Source organism: Vanessa atalanta, chromosome 25, assembly GCF_905147765.1.
Source record: "Vanessa atalanta chromosome 25, ilVanAtal1.2, whole genome shotgun sequence".
NCBI classification, from domain to species: Eukaryota; Metazoa; Arthropoda; class Insecta; order Lepidoptera; family Nymphalidae; genus Vanessa; species Vanessa atalanta.
This window is the reverse complement of record NC_061895.1, coordinates 3,485,883-3,513,240: the sequence shown is the minus strand read 5'-3', so window position 1 is coordinate 3,513,240 and position 27,358 is coordinate 3,485,883. Positions and strand designations below refer to the sequence as shown.

The following is a 27,358-nucleotide window of genomic DNA, read 5'->3' as shown; positions in this document are numbered from 1 at the left end:
CGGATTTCAATCAAATGGGAGTATCCCATTAGTGAATTGAGTCATTATTCAGATATGTGGATTTCATGTGTAAAGAACTATTGAAATTCTTAATTTAGCTCAGTAATAAAGGATTAATTTTCAAGCTTCTAGCTGAATAATTTAAAGTTTCCCATTGTCACAGTTTTTCTACGGAACATCTTTCAAAACATCAAGTTTATTTCTCCAAGAAAAGCTTGAATGAAAAATTTATTATAATGATATGAGAATAATTTCGGCAAATCATTTTTTCCGAACAGATAATTTAATACGAAACCCATCTAATGTCACATTAAGTTGGTATCAATTACGAATCCGTTTATCCCTTGAATTATGCACCAAAACGCATAAGCCTATAAGCCTGTTAGGGGATTTACAGACGTAAGACAAAATTGTCGGCTTGACAAAGTAATCGAAATCGAATACGCAGTTTTTAAATAAACAATTATACATATTTTACTATTAAGACTGTAAAGTCCGGGAACATCAGTCATAATAAACACAATTCTTCTACGCAAGTCTTTTTTGGCCCTGGTGGTAAAACACATGGATATGCCAGCAGGTCAAGATATTTACAAGTGTGTTTGAAACCTTTCGCTATCGATCTCAAGTGTTTTCGAAATATACAGGATGTAATTCTTTATAAGCTTACGAGATGTATCATGTGTGTAGTCACCCTAATCAGCACCTACACCACGCGTGACGTAACACAATTGTTTACGGGTGAGCAGGACGGAATGATTAGTCGCTCTATTTCACCCGGGCATCGAACCTAGGGCGGCAGGTGGTCTGTGAAATTTGTAACCTAACAGATATCCCTGTACTGAAATCTAGGTCAAAGGGGTTGAAAAATTGAGCCTTATTTTTATTTACGTACGCAAAAGCATATTGTTTGAATATTTTAATTTAATTTTTAAGTAAAGTAAACTAGATTTTTTTTGTACCTCATATAATGGTAAAATTACTTCTTATTGAACTTTCAACGTTTACGTATCTACATGGTGTAACCTGATCCATCTATCTCATCAAGATCGGTTCAGCGGCTTAGTCGTGGAAGTGTAACAGACAAACAGCATAAAAAAACACAAAATGAATAAATAAAAAACTTCGTATCATTCGCAGTGGCGTAGCTAGGTGGGTAAGGGCCTCGGTGCATAGAAAAAGAATCGGGCTCTCACCCCCTCTTTAACGTATATTGGCATTCAAAATTATAGATAGTAATAGGAATGGGATACAGGATACAGTGAGTTGAACATATCATTAGTAAGTTAAATCCATACTTCATCTCTATTCAAAGCTCTTTTCATAGCTTATGTTAGAGGGCCCCCAGACCTCAGGGGCCCTGGTGCACTGCACCACCTGGCCCTACGATAGCTACGCCACTGATCATTCGTACTTAACGGTTAAAAAGTGTTAAAATTTTCGACGATCTAAAAATAAATAATTATATTCATAAGCCTCGTTTAGACGTCGACATGAGCCGAATAAACCGATCGAACATTCCAATTTCGCTAAAAGCCATGAATATCTACAAAAATGGCTTGATTCTAAGCATTTTTTTTAGTACATCATCGATCAATGCAAAGCCTAAATCGATTACGTTGTACATTCTAAGATTATCCAGTTACGATATTATATTTAAAAAATATATATCATTGAATTCAATATACCTTTATGGGAAAACAGTTTTGATATTTTGGTATTTAGTTGTTTCTTTAAAGAGAACATCTCTTATGTTGGCGTATTGCTTACTTATGATCGATGTCTTGAGAAGGGTCGGAGTTTTTCCAGCAAGCTGTGGAACAACTTTAGGTACAGGTTTCCTAACGATATTTTTTTTCATCATCGACATCATAATCAGCCTGTATCAGTCCAATGCTGGACATAGGCATCCCCCAAGGCGCGCCTCTGAGCCCAATCTTCGGCCCTTCTCATCCTCTTTCTACTAGCCAGAATCACAACGTCGCAACTCCACCTTATTTTTTCTTCTTTACGGTTTTATTTATATACAATAACAAATAATAAACTCGCTAGTTGAGTTTTGTTAAAGCTATAGAACCACCATTCAACACATATTCTATCGCCATACAGCAATATTTAGTATTATTATGCTCCGGTTTGAAGGTTGAGTGGTGACCACTTACCATCAGGTGGACCATTCAGTTCGCGTACCTACATTACATATACATTAAACTCAGTGTTTTTCCGGGTCACTTTGGAGACTTACTTATATTTATTTATAAATACAAAAACAAATATACATCCTTCTAAAAAACACGGAATCGAACTCTGGACTTGAAACGTGAAGATCACTATAATTTCAAAATGAAAAGTCTATAAATCCTAAGTAAATATGCAGTTAATTCAGTGTCGTAATTCAGAATAAACACTTGAAGTATTTAACCCATTTGCATTTTAAACTAAAACCAACACTTAACTATGACGCGGAAAATATTTTCACGCTATTCTTTCTAGGAAAACCGCTATAAGCGCATAAGCTATAACTCGTTTGTAAGTTATAAACAAAAGCTGTAAGCCAATGGAATAAAATATAAATCCCAAAGCTTTGGACGAAAAAAAAAATTTTAACTTAAGAATTTCTGTAATAAAATAATTTATATTATGAAATATTTTTTTAGAACTTTAATAAAAAAACAATTGCCCTAATTTTGATATGTTCGCAATATATTTAAATATTAAACACTAAATAAATAAAATTCGTTCGAATGCGTTCCCGCCAAAACGTAACGACATTTTTTTTAAAACAGCGTTCTATTTTCAACTTTGCTGTTCGTTGCTGTGTATAAATTTTAAATGTAGAATTACAGAAGTATTTTATTTAACATGTTAAATTTTGACATTGTGGTATGTAATATAATTAATGATTTAAGAACAATTTGGGCGTATATTGTCATGTTTATTTCATGACAAATGACGCTAACAAAAAGCTTTCTAATTAGTACAATATTAATAATGTTAAGTCTGTTATTTGTAATGATAAATGACCTCGTGTTTTCGCTAATATATTTTTATTCAATCTTAGAGAATCTCATTGTAAATTTCATTTATCTGAAGTCTCATGAATTTCGTGCGGAACTAAAAGCATAAAGGAATAAATAATTTAATTGCATCCGTTTTGCGGAAACCACATACGTGCGGACGGACAAGAATTTTAATTAGCTTTTTAATTAGTATTTTAAATATATTTTTATAAAACAATTTTATGTTTCACAATATGTTTTATCGCAACTAGATTGAACTTATGAAATTCTAAAGTAGATAATAACAAATTTTGGCGTGGCTTTTTTAAATATATATATATTAACTAAAATATCTTAAAAACATAAACGGACCGTGTTACTAAGATATTTATTCTGTAGTCATTGATAACATTAGCTAGTCATTCATTTATGGTTTCCAGAAACGTAGCTTTTTCTTTTTAATTGTTTTTTTTTATTATGACAAAAGTCCAATTATATACAGCCGCAAATTTATAGATGACTATATTTTCGTAAAACTTAAAAGTATTTCAATACTTACCTCATAGCTGTAAAGGTTTTAAATCATTTAGAATTTCTATTCAATATGATCTAAGACCTTCTGAACGTAATTTGTAATCTATTAAAATCCCCCTTTTTGAATAGTCATATTCAAACAGCGTACAATTAAATGATAATTTCAACTCTTGAAATTATTTTATTAATAAAATGACTAAATATTTACATAGTCTTAGTTTTTTAATTTGTTCGTTTGTAACAGGTATGAATTGCCGTAATTAAAACGTGTTAATTGATTTGTTGTAACAAAAAGTTCTCATATGATATATTAATTATATATTTTGATATAATATTTAAATATCAGGAATTCATTTATCAATCTCATATTCGTATTAAGTTATTCATTAACAGCCTGTAAATTTCCCACTGCTGGGCTAAGGCCTCCTCTCCCTTTAAGGAGAAGGTTTGAAGTCTATTCCACCACGCTGCTCCAATGCGGATTGGTGGAATACACATGTGGCAGAATTTCGTTGAAATTAGACACATGCAGGTTTCCTCGCGATGTTTTCCTTCACCGCCGAGTACGAGATGAATTATAAACACAAATTAAGTACATGAAAATTCAGTGGTGCTTGCCGTTTGAACCCGCAATCATCGGTTAACGTGCACGCGTTCTAATCACTGGGCCATCTCGGCTCGTATTAAGTTAATCGAAGAATTAAAAATAAAAGATAATTATATATGCTATCCAAACGAAGATATCTATCTATATATATATTACTAGCTAATAAAGTAATCAAATTTCATGCTAATTGCTGAAATAGAAATGGCACTATAAAATTCAGATCCTTTTATATACCAACCAAAAGACAGCTACTACCCTTATAAAGCAATCAAAGTTTCCACGACAATACCGTCCTTGCTACACTAAATTGACGGCACAGAATCGCTTGTACATACCACCGATTGATATTACCATAGAGTAGGCAAATCCGGTATTAAAATTCGATAGACCATACGTTATCCAATGCGCTACATGAGAAACGTTTTAAGCTGTGCGTTCGGTAATGATTCGGTCGGATCGGTTTAGATAAGCTAGGATTAATACCTTATTGGTGTCCAGATGATATTATACTTTTAATATTCAATATTCGAAATTTGAAAACCATTCGAGAATTAAGATATTCTAATTAAATGTTTCAATCAATTTCCTAACGACATTTGTTTGATTAATATACCTAATTCGTTATACGGAATTCTTATTGTTCTGTTTTGTCTTGTACTTTACTGGTAATTATTTTAATAATAATAATAATATTATTATGAGGTATTTTGGATACTGTCTAATGATATTTATCTTATATATGATATATAAGAGCCGAGATGGCCCAGTGGTTAGAACGCGTGCATCTTAACCGATGATTTCGGGTTCGAACCCAGGCAGGCACCACTGAATTTTCATGTGCTTAATTTTTGTTTATAATTCATCTCGTGCTCGGCGGTGAAGGAAACCTGCATGTGTCCAATTTCAACGAAATTCTGCCACATGTGTATTCCGCCAACCCGCATTGGAGCAGCGTGGTGGAATATGCTCCAAACCTTCTCCTCAAAGGGAGAGGAGGCCTTTAGCCCAGCAGTTAGAAAATTTACAGGCTGCTAATGCTAAAAAAAAATGATATATAATGAAATCCAATAAATATTGTATATTAATTTGGCAGAGGAAATGATTTTAGCTCAAAATCATCACGAAGTTCGTGGCATTGAATTGTCCTTGATTGATTATAGCTCGGGCAGTTGGTGCGAATTTGTGAAGAATATGCTGTGGCAAATTGAATAAACTATAACTCAAGGAAACATGAATTCCATGCCTTTAAAACTAAGTCTATAGCATCGTTTAAACAACTTGTCCACGTAGTAACCGAACGTCTTGATGATGACAGCGACATCGAGGCGGAGCGCCGGGCGCTGTCAGTCCGCGGCACTTTGGCTCGAAGGTGTTTACAAGTAAAGCTTACATTATTTAGAGCATAGTACCAGGCCTTTTACGTTCAGTAGATGGACTATACACAGCGGCACTATATCGTGCGGATCATGCGTGCTCAATATAATAATGTGATGAGAGTGTTTGAGTAAGAGCCGAGATGGCCCAGTGGTTAGAACGCGTGCATCTTAACCGATGATTTCGGGTTCATACCCAGACAGGCACCACTGAATTTTCATGTGCTTAATATGTCTTTATAATTCATCTCGTGCTCGGCGGTGAAGGAAAACATCGTGAGGTAACCTGCATGTGTCTCATTTCAACGAAATTCTGCCACATGTGTATTTCACCAACCTGCATTGGAGCAGCGTGGTGGAATAGACTCCAAACCTTCTCTTCGAAGGGAGAGGAGACCTTAGCCCAGCAGTGGGAAATTTACAAGCTGCTAATATATGTATGTAATTTATGAGAGTGTTACGGAAGCCTCAATATTGTAGCTCGTCAGCAATGTTTGCAAATGCTCGTGCGGATGACTTCTACCCAATCATTTGCAAGCGTACGGCATCTATAATGAGCAGGCTTGTGAGCAGTACTATACTCTCCTCATTACTTTACCGAATAAGCTGTACATCCCCTCTCTGGCGGGCTTGGAATAATTTACACATCTCTGTTAGGTGCTGCACGATTAGGTTTGACGATTTTGGTGCTTCTTAGTATCATTTTTTTTATATGATAATATACTAAAACAATAGGTGAAAATTATGTACTAACAAAATATGGATATACTGTCTCAAAAGATGATAAATTATTCTTAATTAATAAAGCACATACTCAATGATATTTTCTTGAATTTAAACCCTCAATCCACGGTCACGTGTACCAAATAAGGTACAACAATTTCCAAGCTATTGATTCTCTAGACGGAGTCATAGTTTCAATGTATTTAGAATACGCGGTCCAACATTTCAGTTTGTTTTAAATCGCCGTCTATTCGCTCAGAAGTCCATTAACAATATCAAAACAATAGACAAAAGCAGGGCAGATTTCAAAGCGGGTTAAGGCAAAGTTTGAAAAGCCCGGCTCGAAGCCGCCGGATAAATCACGGGTCTCGATTATGAAATACAAACACTGGCTACTATTGAGGGTAGTTGCAGAATGTTATGACTAAAGTTTACCTTCACTGTAGGGCCAATATCATTGTATATCCTTGACAGAAAGTCGTTGGTTTAGGGGCTTATAAGGCCCCGAGTTCCTGAATCCCAGCCCAGTAAAAAAGTTATTAGGTTAGCAGCCTGGAGTCTAAGTTTAGCCTTGTACTCTTTCTGGTCGAGTAGGATCTCCTGTCCCATCGGATTATGGAAGAGAAGAGCATAAAAGTACACTTGTGGGCCATGTTATATCCCGAGTCGGTTCCAAAATTGCTAAAGAGGACATAATTACCAAAACCTATTTCCGTAAATATTATAATCAATGTTATTCTAAATCCTTTGTAATTTTTAGTAAAAGAAAACTCTTAATTCGAACGTTATTTTTTCCCAATTAAAGCAAAGCTCATTACGGAAATCCTTTGAATAATTCCACTAGAAATCAACAAACCGAACTTCCCTAATCACAAAGCTATTTACAGGGGTAAATACTCGATTTTTAACTCTTAACACCCTTTATTTTTTTACCTAACCCCGTTACGACAAATCCCTCATAAATCAATTATCAGTAGCCGTTTGTCAATGTAACACTAAAATACCTACGCGAGGTGCACCTGAGCCCTGAGCGCTAGCAGTTCCCACCTGCTAATGTCGTGTACAGTTAAGCCGATAATTACGGGATTATGCCCCCTCTGTCTGAGTCCCCGTCCCCCACTCGAGTCCCCCCACTTCACTTTACTTCAATGCACCGCTGTATGTGTGGTAATGGTTTTTAGGGCTATAATTTTTCGACTGATGGAATTTTTCGTGAATAATTTCTGCGTAATTGTACTTCAATGTTACTCTTTCTTTGTTTTCGGGAGCACAGATGGTTGGCAGGTGCAAGGTTTTTGTCGAGGAAGCGGAATTATGCGTCTCGAGGTGCTCTCATTGACTTTTAATATTTATTATTATGCAAAATATTATTTCTAAAGGAAAAATTTTGAAGGAATATGCCGTAATTGACCAGATGTTGCAGAAGTTTTACGTTATATTAAACGATGTATTTATATTGATAATAATTGTGGTTTTGAAATTTAAGTATAATATGTAGATTTACCATTTGGTTAGAATATATGAAGCTCATCGGAAGACTGCGGATTCAAACCCGGACTAATGACTCTGAATTTCCATGTGTTTAATGTTTAAATTATGTTTATAATTCATAATCATCTCGTGCTCGGCAGTAAAAGAGAACATAAACAAACTTATATATATTATGAAATTCTGCCACATATTTAATTCGAATTGACTATACGTTGGTGGAATTTACTCCAAATATTATCTTCAAGAGGAAATGAGATACAATAACTGTTGAGCGCGTGAAATGGTGATACCCACCCAAACACCCTGCACAACACTCTTCTACCGCTACATATATTATTGATAACATTTTTTATTTGCACTCATAACACTCAATGTGAAATGTGAAATTGTGCAAACAAGGAATTTAATCTAAATATTTAAGTAGACTAACATTGGACTAAAATACTTATATATCAGTACAAATAGCCCCATAATAACTAAAGTTCTAAACACGTCTCTTACAAGCGAAACTAGTTTGATTTCTTATATTTCCCGCCAACCTTCGAACTGGGGACATTATTTCAATTAATTCCTTAAACTGTATCCAAACTCAATTAAATTAACGACTATCTTACATTCTATGAAATCCTGGTCGAGTCGGGACAGTGAAATCCAGCGCGTCTTATTAGACCAAGTTGGATTGGATGGTAATTTATTACAGTTATTGCAAATTCTGCCGGCCGGGTCGTTGAGACCACACCGAAGTTACAAGCAGGGCTACAATCAAGGGTTTAGTTTGTAATGTTTCCTTACAGGAATATTTGAACTAATTAACTATCATGTTGTATCAATGATAATATTTTAGGCATATTTATAAATAAAAAAATAAGCAATGTACTTAATATATAGTAATATCATAAATGCGAAAGTAGCTCCACTAAGTCTGTTGCTCTTTCACGGCGAAACCGTTGAACCAATTTTGAGGAAATTTGGTACGCGAACTTGATCTCTAAGGAAGGACTTATTTTTTATGCTTAATACCTGACAACAAACCAAAAAATATATTATTAATATTATAAATGTGAAAGTAACTCTGTCTGTCTGTCTGTATGTCGCTCTTTCACTACCAAACCAATGAACCGAATTTGACGAAATTTGGTATGAAGGAAACTTGAACTTCAAGGCAGGACGTATGCTACTTTATTTGCCTAACACGTGACAGCCAACCCCTAAAACGCGAGCGAAGCCGAGGGCAACAATTAGTACATAATACTGTATATTAATGTTAAACCACATTGCTTGAATCTGTACTATTATATAACGCTGAAGAGTTGTTTGTCTGTTTGAATGCACTATTCTAAAGATGTAGCAAACTGATTTGAAAAATTTTGCTTCCGTTATATCTCATCAAATGTTTTTAGCAATGGGTCATTTATTAAGAAAAGTTATATAAACAATAATATTATAGTGTATATATGTAATATTAATTACGACCCTAGGCGTTGTGTATTCGACTGATACCGCACGGGGTAGCTCGCTGAAAATTAAAACAAAAAAAAAATTACAGAATTCGAAAAAAAGTTTCGAATAGTAATTTTACACTTTTTTGAATTTTAATTAAACGTTAAATTACCACCGGCTCAGAATGTAGATTCTATCAAGAAGGACCAACAAGAAACTCAATAGTTGTCTCAATAAAAGCTCCCAATATTAAGACCAATACAGTTCGACTGAGTAATTTTGAGACGTTCAAATTAATTTATAACAGTCGAAATTAAATTTTTCTTTCAATTTGAATGATATAAAAATACCTTCTTCATTAATTGTTAATATAATTAAGACTAAAGGGTTCGTAATTGATTTATATACAAAAAAATAAAATCTCGTAAAAGTCTTTGTAATTCTCCTGTTAAGTGGAAGGCTTAAAACGAATTCCATCACGTTTACCTGATGGAATAAAATGGATCATATTATATACCGTGACAAATATAATTTGACACGTAATAGTTGCATCACGTTTTATATTATCGTGTGAAAGTCATTGGATATACCCTTCAGGTACCTGAACCAAAGCTCTGTTCTTCGCTTTTCATATCCAGTCAAGTCCCTCCAACTCCTTCAGGGCATCGCTCCATCTGGTCGTTTCTACTGTAACAGCAATCGAACAAGGTTAATAGTTTGAAACTGTTTTAAATCAGTTCGAAAATAAACCAGACATCCAAATACATTTAGTATCATAAAATGTACAAAGACTTAAGGTTTTAAAACATACAAAAACCGTAAACGTGAAAAGTGTAATGTTCAGTTACTATAAAGAGTCAGTAAACAAACTATTTATACACTCAGAAACGTTGAACGTAAAAAGTCAGACATATAAAACAAATAAATCGAATTCCGAACGATCGGTAATCGTACGATTTACCAGAATTTACGAGATCCCCGATGTTTCTGATATGAAACCTGAAACTAATGCTGCGTTAATTTTTTCATTACTTTCTTCCTCTGGGATAAACGGAATTTAGTATTGTGAATTGAAATATACTCTAATAAATTACATTAGTGTATATATACATAAATAAAGTAAATAATTAATGTGTTAAGACGTTTTCGAGTTGTTACAATCTTTAAAATTTATAAGAAAATTAATTTTACTTTTTTTAGTTCTTTTAAAGTCTACTTACATAGAGTTAGAAATACGTAGACAAGACGTTTCAAATATTCTCAAGAATTTGGTTGAGTTTACTTTTAGTAGAGATGTCAAAATAAAAATATTCTTTGTTCAAATAGTCACGTTAATAACACTGTATAGCGTTCAATTGAATGTAAAGCTTCCGGTTCGGAAAGTAGATTCTACGTAGAACTGGCAAGAAACTCAGTAGTATCAAAAACTAGTACATATTAATTGCGTGTTCATTTAATCAAAACTTCCATTCAGTATAGCTAAATGATAACTGAATTACTGGATGAAAAGAATGTATTCACATCTAAGTTTATAACTAAAAAAATCCAAACGAATTTCTTTTCTTCCAACTTTATATCGAGTCGGTACAAGGGACCGTGAGTCCATAGAAAACGCAAACAAAAACCATAATGTATTCTCGAGCTAATCGAGTGACGTACAAGAAACAGGGGGTAAAAATACAATTATTTTTATGGCAACACAATTTTCCTCGGCTCATTACGTACATACCGTGCTATGTACCTTGCAACATTAACATGCCCGCTGTGGGTAGGGCTCGGCTAATGCCCATTGGGCACGCGAGCAGGTTTTTGATTATTTCTCCAAAATTATATCCCATTTTCACACTAAAGAACGTGTGCAAACCTCAGGATAATGGCGATCGTGACCAAAAACAAGTATGGAATCATGAGTGGCCGTAAATTGGCGTGATTTTTGCACAGAATATACGTCATATTCAGTTATTATAACTGTATCGTACACTTCGACATGATAATGACCTAAGTATAGTACTTTTCATTAAAAAAAGTTGGAAAGTAGTTACTAAAACTTCACGACTTACGTAATTTCCCTACCGTTCTAATTTATATGTGGACTGACCTTAATAAATTTGTAATGTCGTAATAGAATCGTCGGATCATAAACCGCAGGATTGCCGCCAAAAATACATTTTGACACGCATTTAACGTCCAAAAATCTCCAAGTGCCCGCTTATCGGCGCAGTCGAATCGGGCCCTCGAATACTCACATTAGCATCCATAATCTGGCAAATGAGCTCAACAAAAGAGAAATTTACGTAAAAATCCAATAACAGTAGTCATCAGCCGGAGTCAGGCGATTTTGAATTTTACTAACACCGAAAATGTACTGCTCATTCAACGGATTATAGAACTTGAAATAAATGGGAATGGTCACGAAAAATGTTGTTATATATAATCTGGATAACGTTTTTAATTAAATTGTTTAAAATAATAAAATTTTAAATGTATTTTTTATTTTTTTTATTTATGACCAACTTTGTCATAATTCGTGTAAAAAATTCTATTATTAAACGCGATAGGAACTTTTTTAACTTTTTCCTAAATTAAAAAGAAACATAATATATAACCAGCTCGGTTTACATTCATCAACTTTTCGCATCATTTATATTCTGTGGTAAGCAATATTTGTTGTTTTTTAATCTACATCGAATAAATTTATGTTCGAAAACGGAGACTTCTATTTTTAAAATAAAATCATCATGGAAGTGAATTCTGAATCACATATCGTTCTATATATTCGTGAGGTCTTTTATCAGGTGTTTTTATGTAACTATTTAGATAAAGATGTACAGGTTGAGGGAGTATCGAATTCGTTCAACTTTTTATTATCTGTTGTCACGCGATTGCGAAACACGAGCCAGGAATGTTGTTATGCCTCTGATTACGGATTGACATAAACGAATTTAATACGTCTGTGTTTAGTGAAAATGATCAAAGATATTGCTTTAAATTAAATTGTTATGAGTGATATTTAATTATTTTTTTTAAATATGCGTGCGAAAGAAATTACATACTAAGTACATTTACTGTTAAAACATATTTCTCAGGCATAAAACGCTATTTTAATTTTTCAATGATAAAAATTAATGTTGATGATGTTTTGCTAAAAAATGCCTTAACACTAATATTTAACTCTCCATTATAAAAAAATACAAATATCAGAGATTTTTTTTTATAAAACTATAAAATATATTTTTTATTTAAAATAAAAGTTAAATGAAGTAAACGTTTGTTGATACATATATTTCTTTATTTTGCTCGACGTTTCATTGAATATGACTGTCGAAACGTCGCCCTAAATAAAAAAAAGATAGGCTCCGCTTAAAACTCGAATAAAATATATAAAATGTATAACATACATTATATACATCGCAAAATTTTTGAAGTAATTTTTGACTTGTATTTTTGTAAATTAAAAGCTTAAAGTAGTTTGATTGTACTTTTATTGGCAGTCTATATCTGGAATATTTGGTTTTTTAAATACCATTTGACATGTTTAACATGTTGGATTAATAATTGTAGTTTCGTTTTCTAATAACATAGACAAGACGTCATCGTTACATTGAATTGTAAGAAAATGGTAACAAATTGGTCGCGATATGTTGACAAAAATAAATATTGGTTAAATCTCTAATCGAATACGGAATATCGCGTCGAATTTCGAATGTCCCAAGAGTGAAGTTCGATTTTCAAACGTTTGGTGTGAACCAAGATGGCCGACACATGACAGCGCGCGATATCGCGCCAATTCTTTTGTGCCAGCTCGGATATATCTTCTAGTTCGTATTCCGATTCGATTTGAAAGGACAAGCTAATCTCGCAATCATTCGAAGGAATTGTACTTTAAATTTTGAACTAGAAAACGGGGAAAATTTTCGCTTTTGTTCAAAATGGTCGCCCTTATCTCACCGTTGACGACTCGTCTAGTCTTTGGTCGCTAATGGAACATCGCATTTATTGACGTTTGACACAATGATCTTGCATCTTTTATTCCCTGTTCTCAATTTCAATAATATTTACTAATATTTTACTCTACATTCACCTGGCTAATAGCGACGTTTGGACACTTCGATTTTAGTTGAATATCCTGTATTGCTAAACTGCTAAACGTCAGTCTTTATTTAAATCGCTTTCGATTAAACGTTTGAATGCGATTGATTTTTTTTTTTTAGTTTTGGAATGCGATTGATAAATATAATGTAGGTAATTTCTATGACAGCAACAAACGATTGTCATTATTATGACAGTCCTTTTTTAATCTATAATGTTGTCTATTCCCGCCCGTATCGCTCGGAAAGCTTTAAGATATCGATGAAACTAATCAAGGTAATATTTTACACCTTGAGTCGGCATCAGATGTTCTTATCCTAAGAAACAAAGTGTTCCTTGGGGAAGGTTTGTACATTCATGTTCAACGCCCACGCGATGCAAAGATAAAAATAACTAAATATTTAATTTATATTAATAACAAAATTATTTATGAAAAAAAATAAAATTGATTGACACATTACATTAAATTCGAATTTAAGTTTAGAATATATAGAAAAAGGTAAGTTATTGCAAATAATATCTATAATATAATACATAATCTTTTTTGTTGACGTGCTATTCACAAGCAAAAATTATATGTACATAAGGAGACAGAGACTTCAATATTTTTACTTTCTTTGCCCCAGAGTATATTGAATTGAATTACCGATCGCTGGATTGTTGTACCCTACCTCTCAAGACTGCCTCGGGCGCCCTCAACGAAATATTATTTCACACATTACGTGATGACTGACAACGAAAGCAATTCTTTTCTATATAAAATACATTTTTTTGGCTAAAAATAAGCAAAATATATATAATGTATAATTGTAATATATTAAACAGTTTAACGGTATTTGTATAAACATAATATGGATTAAATTATCCAACGCTGTCTTCCTTTCTCGAATGTTAAATCAATGATGATGGAAAGAGACATCAGTATTTAAGTAATGCCGCTAAAGTTGGACTTTATTTGGTACAAAATAAGGAGTGTTAGTTATACAAGTTACAGGAGTATTTATCCTGGTAATTTCGATTTAACCTCACGTCCTCTACCATTGTGGGAAAATAAACAATGTTCAACACGAAAAAAGGAAATGAAAGCGATTCAAATCGAGATTTGTTTAAGAAAATAGAAATACGTGACCCCATTGACATTTCGTTACAATTCTGTGACGCTTTTCAAGATGGCGACATGTCACGTCAAAACATCTTCCCGCCATTTTCGACTTTATATATTTTTTTAACCGCACACGTAATTTCCTGAGCTTTATATTTTTTCGGCGACGCCGTGTCTCCTCGCCATTATAAATGGTATTTACTCTTGTAATGATCACTTAATCGAGGTGAAGTAAGGTAATTTATTTTGGTGTTTTTTTTTTTGTTGTATATTTTCCATGAGGCCGCTGTTTCTATTTGTGCGTAATGCTAGGGTCTCTAGTGAAATATTAGCGTGATAAGAGGAATTTCGTTCGCTATAATTATAATGGCGGTAGGTTGTTTATAGTGGAAAGAACTCGTTTACGTTTTAATGGTTACCACTATATTACGCGATGGGCGTGACGTGACTGCCCAGTAAAAATAACCTTATTTTACCTTCTCGTAAATTTGCACTATTAACGATTTATTTAATATCCTCTTATTAAATGTATTAAATGCGTTTTCGTGTTCATTTAAACAGTATAAACTATTTAAAAAAATGTTACGTCACGTTAAAGGCTTCTAAGGAGGCAAAATAAAACACATATTTTTCGAGCAGTGAGCGCACTATCTTGAAGAAGGTGGATAATGACCGCTTCAATGTCTGTTTTACCGCAATCCCGGGCAATCCCGGTGAATCCCGGGAACAGTAATGATCGCTTAGACACTCGGATCTGCCATTTGATGGCGCAAAGCCTTCTGCTATGACAATCGCTTTGCAGTCTAGTTGTTTTAAAATCCCGACCACCATTATCTAGAGTAATTTTATGTTTTTTTAACGATATTTTTTTATACCAGCTTTAGAATCTTATTTAAATCAACATTTGTTCGTGCATATGCGGATAACCTTAATTAAAACGCCTAATTTTTTAAATTATCTTATTTGTTCGTCTGAAATTAAATTCCAATTATTCCCAAAGTCTTCTAAATTTATTATAGTAAAGATATCTTCAAACGCCAACTCTAGAAAAAAAAAATTAAAATTCCGAATAATTATACTTTTTGCGAAAACGTAATGTATAACAAGCGCTAACGCGTCTCATTAAATCATTTTCGTTTATTTTTTATTAAAATAGACGTTGAAATATTATTTGTATCTTATATCTAATAGAGAAGCTATTAACTCTAACATCTATGTTTAGTAATTATTATTATTGAAAAATGTACCGTGTAACCTACGACATAAGATCTAATTCTAAAAGATAGCAGTCCGTGAATGTCCACGGCTGGGCTAAGGCTTTCAATCCTTTCGAGAAGGTTTGGATCTTATGGATACACATGAGGTACAATTTCATAAGACAGATATAAATTCTCAATGCTTGTCATCACAGCCGCGCGCGAGAGTTTAAACACAAATTAAGCACGTAAAAATTTGTTATGCTTGCCCGGGTTCTAACCCTTAATAATCGCTTAAAATCCATGAGTTCAAACCACTGAGCCATACCAAAAAATTAAACAAGTAATACAGCTACTTATAAGGGATTATTAAGATCATCGAGGATTCAATAAAATTATCCCACAAACTAAGAAACATTCAATAAATATAACACAAAAACAAAACCGGTTTCCCCCCTAACATAACAACTAAAAGCCTAATCCAATTATATCGTGCTACATGTTTCATTTTGTATATTAAAACTGTAGTGTAATTTTACACCAGACACAATCCTTGGTTAGACCGCATAATTCCGGCTATACGATGGGTGTTCTGTTACAACCGCACGATACCTTATACAGCTGCGAAGATATTCAACGAAATTATATTGAAAGTGACAAAACAGGTTAATTTTGATTAAAGGTAGGTATTTTAATAATGTAGGCTTATATTATGGATATTATATATTTAATCGACACGTTCAGTTGTTTTCACGTAAATGACGGATAAAGGAAACAAGACTTGTATATATGGAAGAAGAAAAAGTTCAAGACTGACTGGTTGATAAATGTTAATATACTTTCAATGATGTCATGGACACCTTTGCATGAACTTGAATTTAGTTTATCTGGTGGTTTTTTTTTCATAGCGGTTTCATGAATAATTCAATATTTGATATTTTTGTATATTTATATTTTAATATCATAAGCCTTTAAGGCAGGACGTTAGCGATATGAAAATCAAATGATATTTAATAATACCTTATTGGATACTAGAGCCGAGATGGCCCAGTGGTTAGAACGCATACATCTTAACCGATGATTTCGGGTTCAAACCCAGACAGGCACCACAGCAGTGCTTAATTTGTGTTCATAATTCATCTCGTGCTCGGCGGTGAAAGAACATCGTGAGGAAACCTGCATGTGTCTAATTTCAACGAAATTCTGCCACATGTGTATTCCACCAACCCGCATTGGAGCAGCGTGGTATCCTTCAAAGGGATAGGAGGCCTTTAACCCAGCAGTGGAAAATTTACAGGCTGCTAATGATGATGATTGGAAACATATCTTAAAAAAAGAAGAAATTATAAAATTTTATTTCTATGCAAATGCTCAAAACGACATCAGTGTTATTCTGAATGATCTCGCTTCGTATCTCACTTGTGAAACGCTAAAACCGACTTACAGTGATACGCTATTTTGATCCTTGTATCCTTTAAATGTTATAATTATTCTTATCAATGTCGTGTAACACTTTCCTACTTTTTTTTCCTTTTTAATATCTAGTTATTTTTTCTACCCTACATTAACTATTATTCTATTACTCACGTATTTCATCTCCCTCTCTAAAATAGAACGAATATACCAAATGAAAAACTACTCAACCGCTACACGTACGGACGTACAACACCGGATGTATTTATAGCTTTAGTTGGAACCCCACAGAACCTTAACACTTAAAAATAATCCAGCCTCCAGTGTAGGGTGTGAAGTATCTCGAGTTACTCAAATGGGAGATAAAAAAAATTGAATTATGTGTCTTATGTATGTATATATTTTGCGAGCTATGCACTTTATAAAAAATATAAAAATTAAATGGAAAATTTAAATATTTTTAAGTAACATAGTGGTATGTCCAAATTTATTTAATAAAATTAACTATTTTTATGGAATTTGACATGAAAGCCCTTATTTTTAATTTCAAACAATATTAATTTCAAATTGTTTATTTTATGCCTTTACCAAAACATTTAAAAAAAAAATGGTACACGAAGTAACCTAACTTTATCAGCAGTATAATATATTCTCGAAAGTTCAACGTCTCTATCGCAAAGTACGTAAACTTTCCAATACACTTCAGATCCCACTAAATAGTGAACGCCCTTACATCCTAAATTGTATAACCGGACACGAGTAGGCCCCAGGCTCCCTCGATTCAGGAAAAAATCTTATTTGACAGGCCCTTGCAATTCTCACCTCCCCCTCCTTGAATAACGTGCACTGAGTAAAGCATTTTTGACGATAGAATATTATGGAATAAGACTACGATGAGTACTAATCATTTTGTAAATCGAGATAAATAATTTATAACCTAACAATATGTATGTAAAGGAAAATTAAAGTTTAATCCTATCGGCTGCTATACTTTTAATACTACCATTTCTTTTTATAAAATAAACTACATTAAATAAATTATATTGAAATGAAAAACAAGCGCTTACATAAGCTTAAAATTTTTGTTTTGATATTCGTTTTTAATCCATAGACTTTTAACCCTTGTACTCCCTTATATACCTACACATGTACATATAACGGTTAAATGTTACTCCTTCTACACATAACTAAAAATGATTTAAAATCGATCTCAGTACACGTGTTTAGATATGAAACCTCTTTGCGTCAAATTGTTTGACTTTGATTCTTGGTATCTGGATTTTTTATGTTCTTCGGTGTGTTCACAGAAAGAAAAGAAAAAAAAATCAACTGAGCGTGTTTTCCGAGTATAATACTTTTGTTTCGAAACAATGAATAATTTTTCGAAACATTACCTCGAAATAATTTCCCTTAATTTTATATAATAAAATTCGTAACGGTCATCCGAGAGTCCATCTCAACAATGCAAAAAAAGAAAAATGAAAACGCTTAGGTAGGAAGCTACTTCATACGAGACGTGACCGGGGGTGCATATATCACCCGAAAACTGTTAAAAAAACCCCTAAGGGTCCTCTTCCGTACCACGCAACCCCTCATTGTTAGGTATATACGGCGTTTCCTTATGGGATCTAGTTTTTTGATAACTTATTTCAACAAAAAACGGGCTACCATACATTGTAAAAAATCATGCTTTATTTTTATATGTCTGTATATTTGTGCTTGCATTACAATAAAACCAACGGATCGTTTTCGATAAAACTTTCCATGAATACAGCTTATATCCTTCGTCACCTTATACGTTATTATTAGTTAAATACATAGATAATAAATATATAACATAATTATAAAAGAAAAGGAAAATTAAATCTCTTTATGACTAACATCTTTACACATTTAACAGTTAACATGTCTTAATACCCGAATAATTTTCACATAAAAAACATATGAATTTTGTTTATATAATGTAAAGGCTTGTCTGGTAGATGTCTCATTAAGTACTACAAACTTAACCGACTGTTATAATCTCGTTGGACAATCAAAGGTAAGCGATGGCGTCCCTTGTTAATAGATCTACTCAATCTGTAATTGATCTCACATGCGTGAAATTCTGTGATTGTTTGGTATCGAAATAGCCCGCAAATTGTAATCATTATATTTATACAAATTATAAAGCTGATGAAATTATTTTATCGAACGAGCATATTTAAAAAATCCTTTTTGCTTTAAATTTATGTTTTGTTTAAAATTTCTAGACCAAAAATAAACTTATTAAATTAATATCGGAAATGAATAATAAATTCAAAAGAACCATGTTCTCGCTTATAAATATACAGAAATATTACAGTTTAAATTCGAAAACGATGTGTTTTTTTTATACTATAAATTATTTGACATTTGAAATGATACAGAAAAATGACGTATATATTTAAAAAGGAGTTTTGTGTAAAAATATACTCTTTGTTTTTTTTTTAAGTAGCGAAATTATTTCGATCTTAGAAACTTTTAATTAATTAAATCAAACTTTACTCCTCTACAAGAAGAAACAAATGTAATTTTTATAGCTTACAAAATAAATTTGTTAACAAATTATTTTTTTATTCTGGCAATACTATGTTATATAAATTAAGGCTATTTTCTATAGAACTGCTTTATTATCAAGGGATCGTGTAAACACGCAATACGCTCATTATTGCAAAGACAGCTTTAGGATGCAGTGTTGTTTAAAAATAGAACACTGGGTCGATTGTGTTTGTATTAAAAAGAAAATTATATTAATACTAATGTTGTCGGTAGGTGTGCTCCGGTTTGAAAGGTCAGTGACCAGGAGAGTGTAATAGGCACAAGAAATATAAGATTATCGCTCACATTAATGACTGTATATAGACGATGTGTGTGTTCGACGGTGATCACTTAGGTAACATCACATGGCTCATTTGAGAGTATTGTAATTTTAACTTCTGTTAGGGTATACGATAGCATAAATTGAATCTTCAACTATAAATTACAAGACGGCCCGTATACATTGCATTAATTCAATGCAGGCTGAGGCTACATTAATTGTGAAATACAAGGAACATTTGCAATTGAATTGTATCCTTAACAGTACTACACCCACACATACAAATGCACACACAAACATGAATAATACTCTTTTACTTATATACTTGTATATAGAAGTTTATTCTTGTACATCTGTGTAAAGTACCATCTTGTAACTCGTTCGATTCTATATCGACCGACTGCGGTGAAACGTCAGTCCAGCTCAACGTATCGAACCGGCCCCGGATTTACTGCCGGTTGAATCTTTTAAATTTCGAATGCGGTTCCCCTGACGTTCGGATAGTTGTACCGATTCTTCACAGATAATGTGTAACTCCTTGGAGCTTAAACTGAAATTCGGAATACATTTAAGTTTTTAAAAGTAACTAAAAATGGAATATATTTATTCTTATTTCAAAATGCAAGCGAAGATGCGAGGAATGTCTTTGAAAATGTGTTTTAAAAACGTGTTCTGTCATAGTTTTCATACTTTTAGCTGTGCGTTACGTTTTTATTGCTTGTCTTTATAGCGGGTAATATAAGTAGGAAATGTAATAACCTATTTTACGTTTTAAAACAACATTGTATGACAGCATTGTGTGAAAGTTCTAACTACAGAATATTTAAAAGTGTTGTTTTTAAAATATTTACAAAAGCAACTGTTAATTTAAAATTATCAATTCTAATAACCAGCCCTGTGCCAATAACTTCTGCTAATTTTGCAAGCTAAGCTTGTTTATGGATAACCTAATTTCTGAAGACATCCTTGAAAGACTATCCACAGTTCACTCCATAGCACGTCCAGAGACCTCAAATTTTGGATAAGTTTCGCAGTGTCTACGTTTCGACAACGTATGTACGATGCATTGGTAAATATATTTAACTATGATTTAATTTAAACCTGCTCGTAAATACCAGTAAAATTAAATCTGAGTATATTCATAAAGGACATACCTTTTAACCTCACTATTTTCTTACTCTCGTATCCGATTGCACGGCTAATTCAACCAAAGGCCATGCTATACACTGCCAACTTTCAGAGTCCGTGTTATTTCGTAGAATTAATCCCACAGAAAAACCCAGTAACTTTATAATGGCCCGACCCGGGATGTAACTGATGATCTCAGGATCTGTTTTACAGAGCCACTAACCAACAAGGCAGTCAGAAGGTAAATAATTATACATCGCCCAATATTCCATCAACACGGTAATATGAACACACCCCATGTCGGAAAACGTCAATAGGCGCTTGAACCGTTCAAATTCAACTACACCTGAAGGAAAATTGTAAAGGAAAAATCTTTACTATAAAAACTCTTTTCCAATTTGCCACTTTACGGAGATAGGGTTTAACGTTATAATTTATGGTGGTGACGTATATCGATGGGGTAATACTGATAGTTTATAAGAAATAATAATCGGCTGTTATTGCTCGTTACTGTTACCGTTACTTCTAAAAAGGAAGAGGTTGTATATATAGTCGGGTATTACTTTTTAATTTGTCATACCGAATTCGATTATTGTTTTTGAATTGGACCAGTTTATTAGCACTTTTAAGATAGTCCTATCTCAATTTAATTTTTACTGAACATTGTTAGGTTTTTAGGAAGCGTATAGAGACGAAATATTCTTTTTTTTTGTCGGAAATAAAAATATTTTTACAGGCTTTTGTTTAACTTTACCTGTTAGTATATTGTGTGTCAAATATTGTGACTAAACCAGTTCCAACCGATCTAAACCAGTTCTATGCGGGTATACATACAATACAAACTGTTACACTAGATTTTATTCGTTTTATTAGAGAGATAAAGTAAACACTGGATTTTAGACATAAATAAATATATTAGAATATTTTTATTAACTATAACAATAAACTGTTCATTTCCCACCGTTGGGCTAAAGGCTCCTCACCTTAAGATGATTGGAGCTCATTCCACGATGCTGCTCTAGTGTGATTTGGTTGATTCACCTGTGATAACATTTCATCCGAAAATTTTACCCACGATGTTTTTCTTCACTGCCACGTGTAAAACATTAGAAATACAAATTAAGCCCAGATTGGAACAAGTAATCTTCGGTATACATTCACGTGTTCTAATAACTGGGCCTCCTCGGCTCACATATAAATATATCTACAATAATTTATTAATTTTTACAATCCATATTAAAATAAACAACACATATATCGAATAATTGTATTTTCACTCGTACGAAGTCGGGAGAAGCACCTAGTAAGACATATAACTCCACACAATTACAAAAATACAATAGTATACCATTAGTTGATCCAATTTATTTAAAAGGCTGCTAAGGTCGGTACATTGCACATATTAAATTCACAGTATCCCATTTGGTACATTTAAGCCTATTATAAAATAATACAATATAATTGAAACCATATTACAACAACATAGCATTTATTTTTGAATAACGAACGAACATAGCGACGTCCGTTTCATTCAGCGGCTGGATATCAAATGACAATACCGTGTATTCGCTAACGAGTTTCCATGATAGGGGCTTATTATCTCATTGCGGTTAAATCAAGCGATTGTATACCTTATCAAAAGGATACAAGGTTGATAATGTGTATTAAATAATTATTTGAGACGTGGGGTGGTTATGGCGTTTGAGGGAATTGTTTAAAAGCGAATGTAATTACAATTTTACGTGTGCAGAAGTGCTCTCGGTGGATTAATAAAACATATCTTGAATGCAGCGTTAACGATTAGTAGCGGAGTCCTGGTCCCCAAAAAAATAACCTGGATGATTGCTTAGTAATGACAATTTGTTTCCTAATTGAATTATGGTAACAGTTGCTTAGAGTTGGGCTGGTGGTTGATTCACATGGTTGAATAACGGAAAATGTCACATGTGGCATTCACAGATGTAGGTACAGCCTGTAAATTTCCCACTGCTGAGGTAAGGCTTCATCTCCCTTTGAGGAGAAGGTTTGAAGCATATTCCAACACGCTGCCCCAATGAGGGTTGATGGATTCACATATAGCAGAATTTCGTTTAAATTAGACCCATGTAGGTTTCCTCGCGATGTTTTCCTTCACCTGCCTGCCTGGGTTTGAACCCGCAATCATCGGTAAAGATTTACTCGTTCTAACCACTGGACCATCTCAGTTCCGTGGCATTCGTTTAAGTAAAATTATATAACGCTTAAAGGCTACATATGTCGTTATTCAACGTTTTACGAGAGCGTGTATATAAGTTTTTTTCTTTTAAATGTGTACAATACAATTATATTTTTTTAAGTGTCTAGACACAATCATTTCACTCCCATGGTTCTATAAAGGTCCTTAAAGTTTCATCAAACACGAGTTACCGTTTTAAAAAGGATAAATGCTATCTCCGATGACGCCGTGTTTGAAGAATTACCAATTGTCCACATTTTTCTCGTAAAAAAATAATGGATGTCATTCAAATCAGTCAATCCTTTACTCGATGTATTTATTACAACTTATTGATAGTCAAAGTAACTAAACTATTTAGGTTTTTCTTTGTCTGGAATGATTCATTGTTTTAACTTTAACAAAGAAGCAACCAGGAGCCGCTCGTTTATTTCGCAAGTGAGCTATTTATCCAAAATTTGTCGTTAGACCGTAAATTGTTAAACTTTAACTCGAAAAATTCCAAAGTATTTTCCATAAACGTTGAAAATAATTATCCCTTCCCGTGAATCTCGTAAATTGTTTTCGACCCTCCATACCAGGTAACACCGAAAGTACTGGACATTTGCTATAAATCATATTTATTACACACCCCTCGCTTAAGGGGGTGACTCGAGATTTTGCCCACGATACCGGTTGTTATATTCGAAAGGTTTAAAATAGTTTCGCGTATAGATTTTATCTTTAATATCGATACAAACTGCAGTTTCGCGTGCACCACTCACTTGTTAGTGTTGAGCTCGTGTAAATATCGATAATTTTCGAAAATAATAATTTATTAAACACAATAATAATTTAAATTCAATTAATGTAACCTTACTTAACTTACGTCCTATTCGTCTCCTTGAAACAATTAGGTCGCCCTTCGTCGAATCAGGCTCTTTATCAATTAATTAGTATCACTAAAGGTTGTAAATATATCAATGGATATATTTTGTCGATAATTTCTCAGTACCAGCCCTAATCCCAATGTTTGGAAATAGGCAGTGTTTACAATGTACCTCAGAAAAAACGCAAAATTGTTACTACTGCACCTACCCTGACCTGGTTGAAATGCCGTACCAACGGCTTATGAGAGTGTATGATTAGATTGTTCACCTGTGTTAGCACACACACTTCAGCATTGTAATATTTAACAGGCAGTAAGCAATTATCATACCCATTCAAAACATAAATACACGATAATTTTAAACGATAATCTATTTAAATATAAATGTTAAAATAACCATATTGCCCTTTCAAATTATACACCTAAACCGTCAGTAGTAATAGATAGTTAGATAAGTAGCAGTAGTTAAGCCTCTTGTAATTCCCAATGGCAAAATAGAAGATATAAAATACGGTACGACTGTAGGATCGAAGTCGAACCAGTAACATTTACACTACTCTACCTATATCGTTGAGCTCGTCTTTAAAACTATATCCAACATTTTTTTTTTCGATGTTGTGTCACTCCCTTAAATAAATACTTCATAATTGATTGGACTATCGCCTTATTAGATTACTCGTGTGTCAACTTTAACGCCTGACAAATTTCTCCCAAGATATCACCTTTCTATATCCATTTATCAAGTTAAGCAGTTTCCTCGAAATTCTTAGACCAATTTGGAGACAAACACGTGATAAATATTAATTGTGTAATAAAGGATAATTTTAACTCAAATAATTAACAATATATAATAAAAAACATAACATTTAATTATAGGCGATATGAAATTGTCGTTGAAATTAAATACAAGCATGCTATTAGTGTTTTAAATAGTCGTTATGTTAATAATTAATTCTGTCGTTTATACTGTCATTATAATTCTCTTCGTATACAACGAACACGCTAATTGTCTTAACAAAACAATACATGAAATGATTTATACAATTCTATTTTCAAAAAATCTACGTCAACAATATGTTTCGTATTTAAAACCAATTATGTAATATTCATTAAGAATTGTCCTTCGTACGATAAAATTGATATTCGATAATTACCATCACTATTCGTACTTAAATTTACTATATTCGATGTAAAAATAGTTCGTTTCATTGGGGAACTTTGATTATAACCGTGTTGTACTAATGTTTTATAGTCAAAGTAATTTATTATTCAGCCTTATCGGTATTTTATCGCAACATTAATTTACTTATGAACTTCAGATTAATAACTCAATTTTTTTCGTCGCTTTACGTCGTATATAAAAGGAAATTATTCCTTGAACAGCTTAACGGTTACACTTTAAGTTTATCGACACTTTTCTAATTTAGATCAGAAGCAACCCTATTATAAGATTCACTGCAGTATATTATGTATTGTTAGGGGCCCTCATTTCGCTGTATGACGTAGCGAAAATGGCTTAAACGATCTGTCGGTGCTGTCATTAATTTACCCAGATTTATTATATCCTATCCAGAATATGCACACCTAACCCGCTATGAAGTTAAAACGATAAATCTTCTTAGGAACTCATCCATTGCATCTTAAATTTCGCGTTTAAAAACTAATCCGGGAAAATTGACGTCGATGTAGAGCGTTCTAGTTTGGAAAATATTGTTTCACGCCCTTGTTTGTTCTCAAGCTGATGAATCGTCCAGAAATTGATTATGAAACGTTGAGTCGACAGTTTTTTTTTTTACGTTTTGTCTTTCATTGGGTGTTTGCTTTTGAATTGGTAAATGGTTTCTGGACGTAACGATCCGATGAACAATGTCGGATCCGTTTAATTGGATTTATTTTTGGTGCGATGTTTTCAATGCGTTGTTTTTCTGGAGCGAACGCTGCCAGGAATGAATAGCTATGCCGCGCCAGCTTGTTTTCGGGAAACGTAGTTAGGCACTAGGTTATTTGTGCTGTTGAATTCGCTGACCGCAAAAAGTATTTTTTTCACTGGTTTCAACAAGATAAATTGATTGAAGATATGCCTACAAATATTGTATGCAAACATCTTTTCATGATTGTAACCTTTCAAGGAATTGAACGCTGCGCAAAAAGTTTGCGTGACTTTCAACATTTAATAACTTCTCTCAATCACTATTTGAATTTTATGTTGTTCTTTAATGTAATATATTTAACTTTAATGATTTTAAGTTTTAATTTATATAATTTAATAATCAATTTATTTTAATTATTCCTTTTTTTAATTTAATTTCAAATGGTATCTACCGCCACTTGAATACTAACTTAATTAACAATACATCTGTTAAACCTATTTGGCAACATAGTATAACTTTTCATTTTAAATCCACTAGATCAACCTGCTGATATTATAAGAATGGGAATCAAGATGTGTACCATGTGCCTTAAAATAGGTTAAATGATAAATATTAAGGGTCATTTACGAAAATACAAACTATTGTTTTGCACGTAGCCCTGCTACAAGTATGAATGGTTTGATGAACACAGTAATATATTTGTCAATATTATAGACAGTCTTGATCTATGTAATGTCACGAATTGTAGCATGATTAAGTACTGTGTGTCTTCAATTGTGAAACTAAAAAGTTTAACATATTTATATTTCTTTCAGAACCGAGATACGAAACAGCGTACGCGTGTGAAGGGAAGACTCTCAAAATTGGTTGCAGCGAGGGCTCAGTCATCCACCTGATCAGAGCGAACTACGGCAGGTTTTCGATCACCATCTGCAATGACCACGGCAATACTGACTGGAGTGTGAACTGCATGAGCACGAGGAGTTTACGGGTTTTACACAGCAGGTACGAACTTGAAATAGAATATTAGACGAAACTAATTTTTAATTACCGACGTGGTCTAACCGACCGTGATGGTTAACAATCATTTTTTATCCTAACACTAATAATATTAATTTTAGATAGATAACTAGTCTCATTCACCGATGTCGTGTAATTCTAAACTTAATATTTTGTAGAGTTTTATCAAATAATAAAAAAAAATACTAAGTTTATAATACTAGTAAATAAACATATATAAATATAAAAACTCTATGGTATTTTCAAGAAAACAATGACAAAATCGAATAGTAAAGCAACAAGACAAGAATCCAATCTTAAAATAATAGATAGATATCATCTATTGTGATCTAATATAAATCTCACGTAGTTAATCAAAAATCCGATAGTTCTGTCTCGCTCATTGTTCTCTTACTGCCTTTGTACCATAGACAAAAGCGGATTGTTTAATGTTAATTAATTATTACCGTTTTA

General features: G+C 33.1%; 1 protein-coding gene across 7 annotated transcripts in view; it reads left to right on the top strand.

Annotated features, from left to right (window-relative positions):
• LOC125073656 (latrophilin Cirl) overlaps positions 1–27,358 on the top strand; it is a 282,217-nt gene that overhangs the window by 239,897 nt on the left and 14,962 nt on the right. For all 7 annotated transcript variants that reach the window (XM_047684574.1, XM_047684575.1, XM_047684571.1 and 4 more), the window contains one exon: positions 26,701–26,890. In XM_047684574.1, coding sequence (XP_047540530.1) covers positions 26,701–26,890 — 190 coding nt within the window. The remainder of the gene's footprint in view (positions 1–26,700; positions 26,891–27,358) is intronic.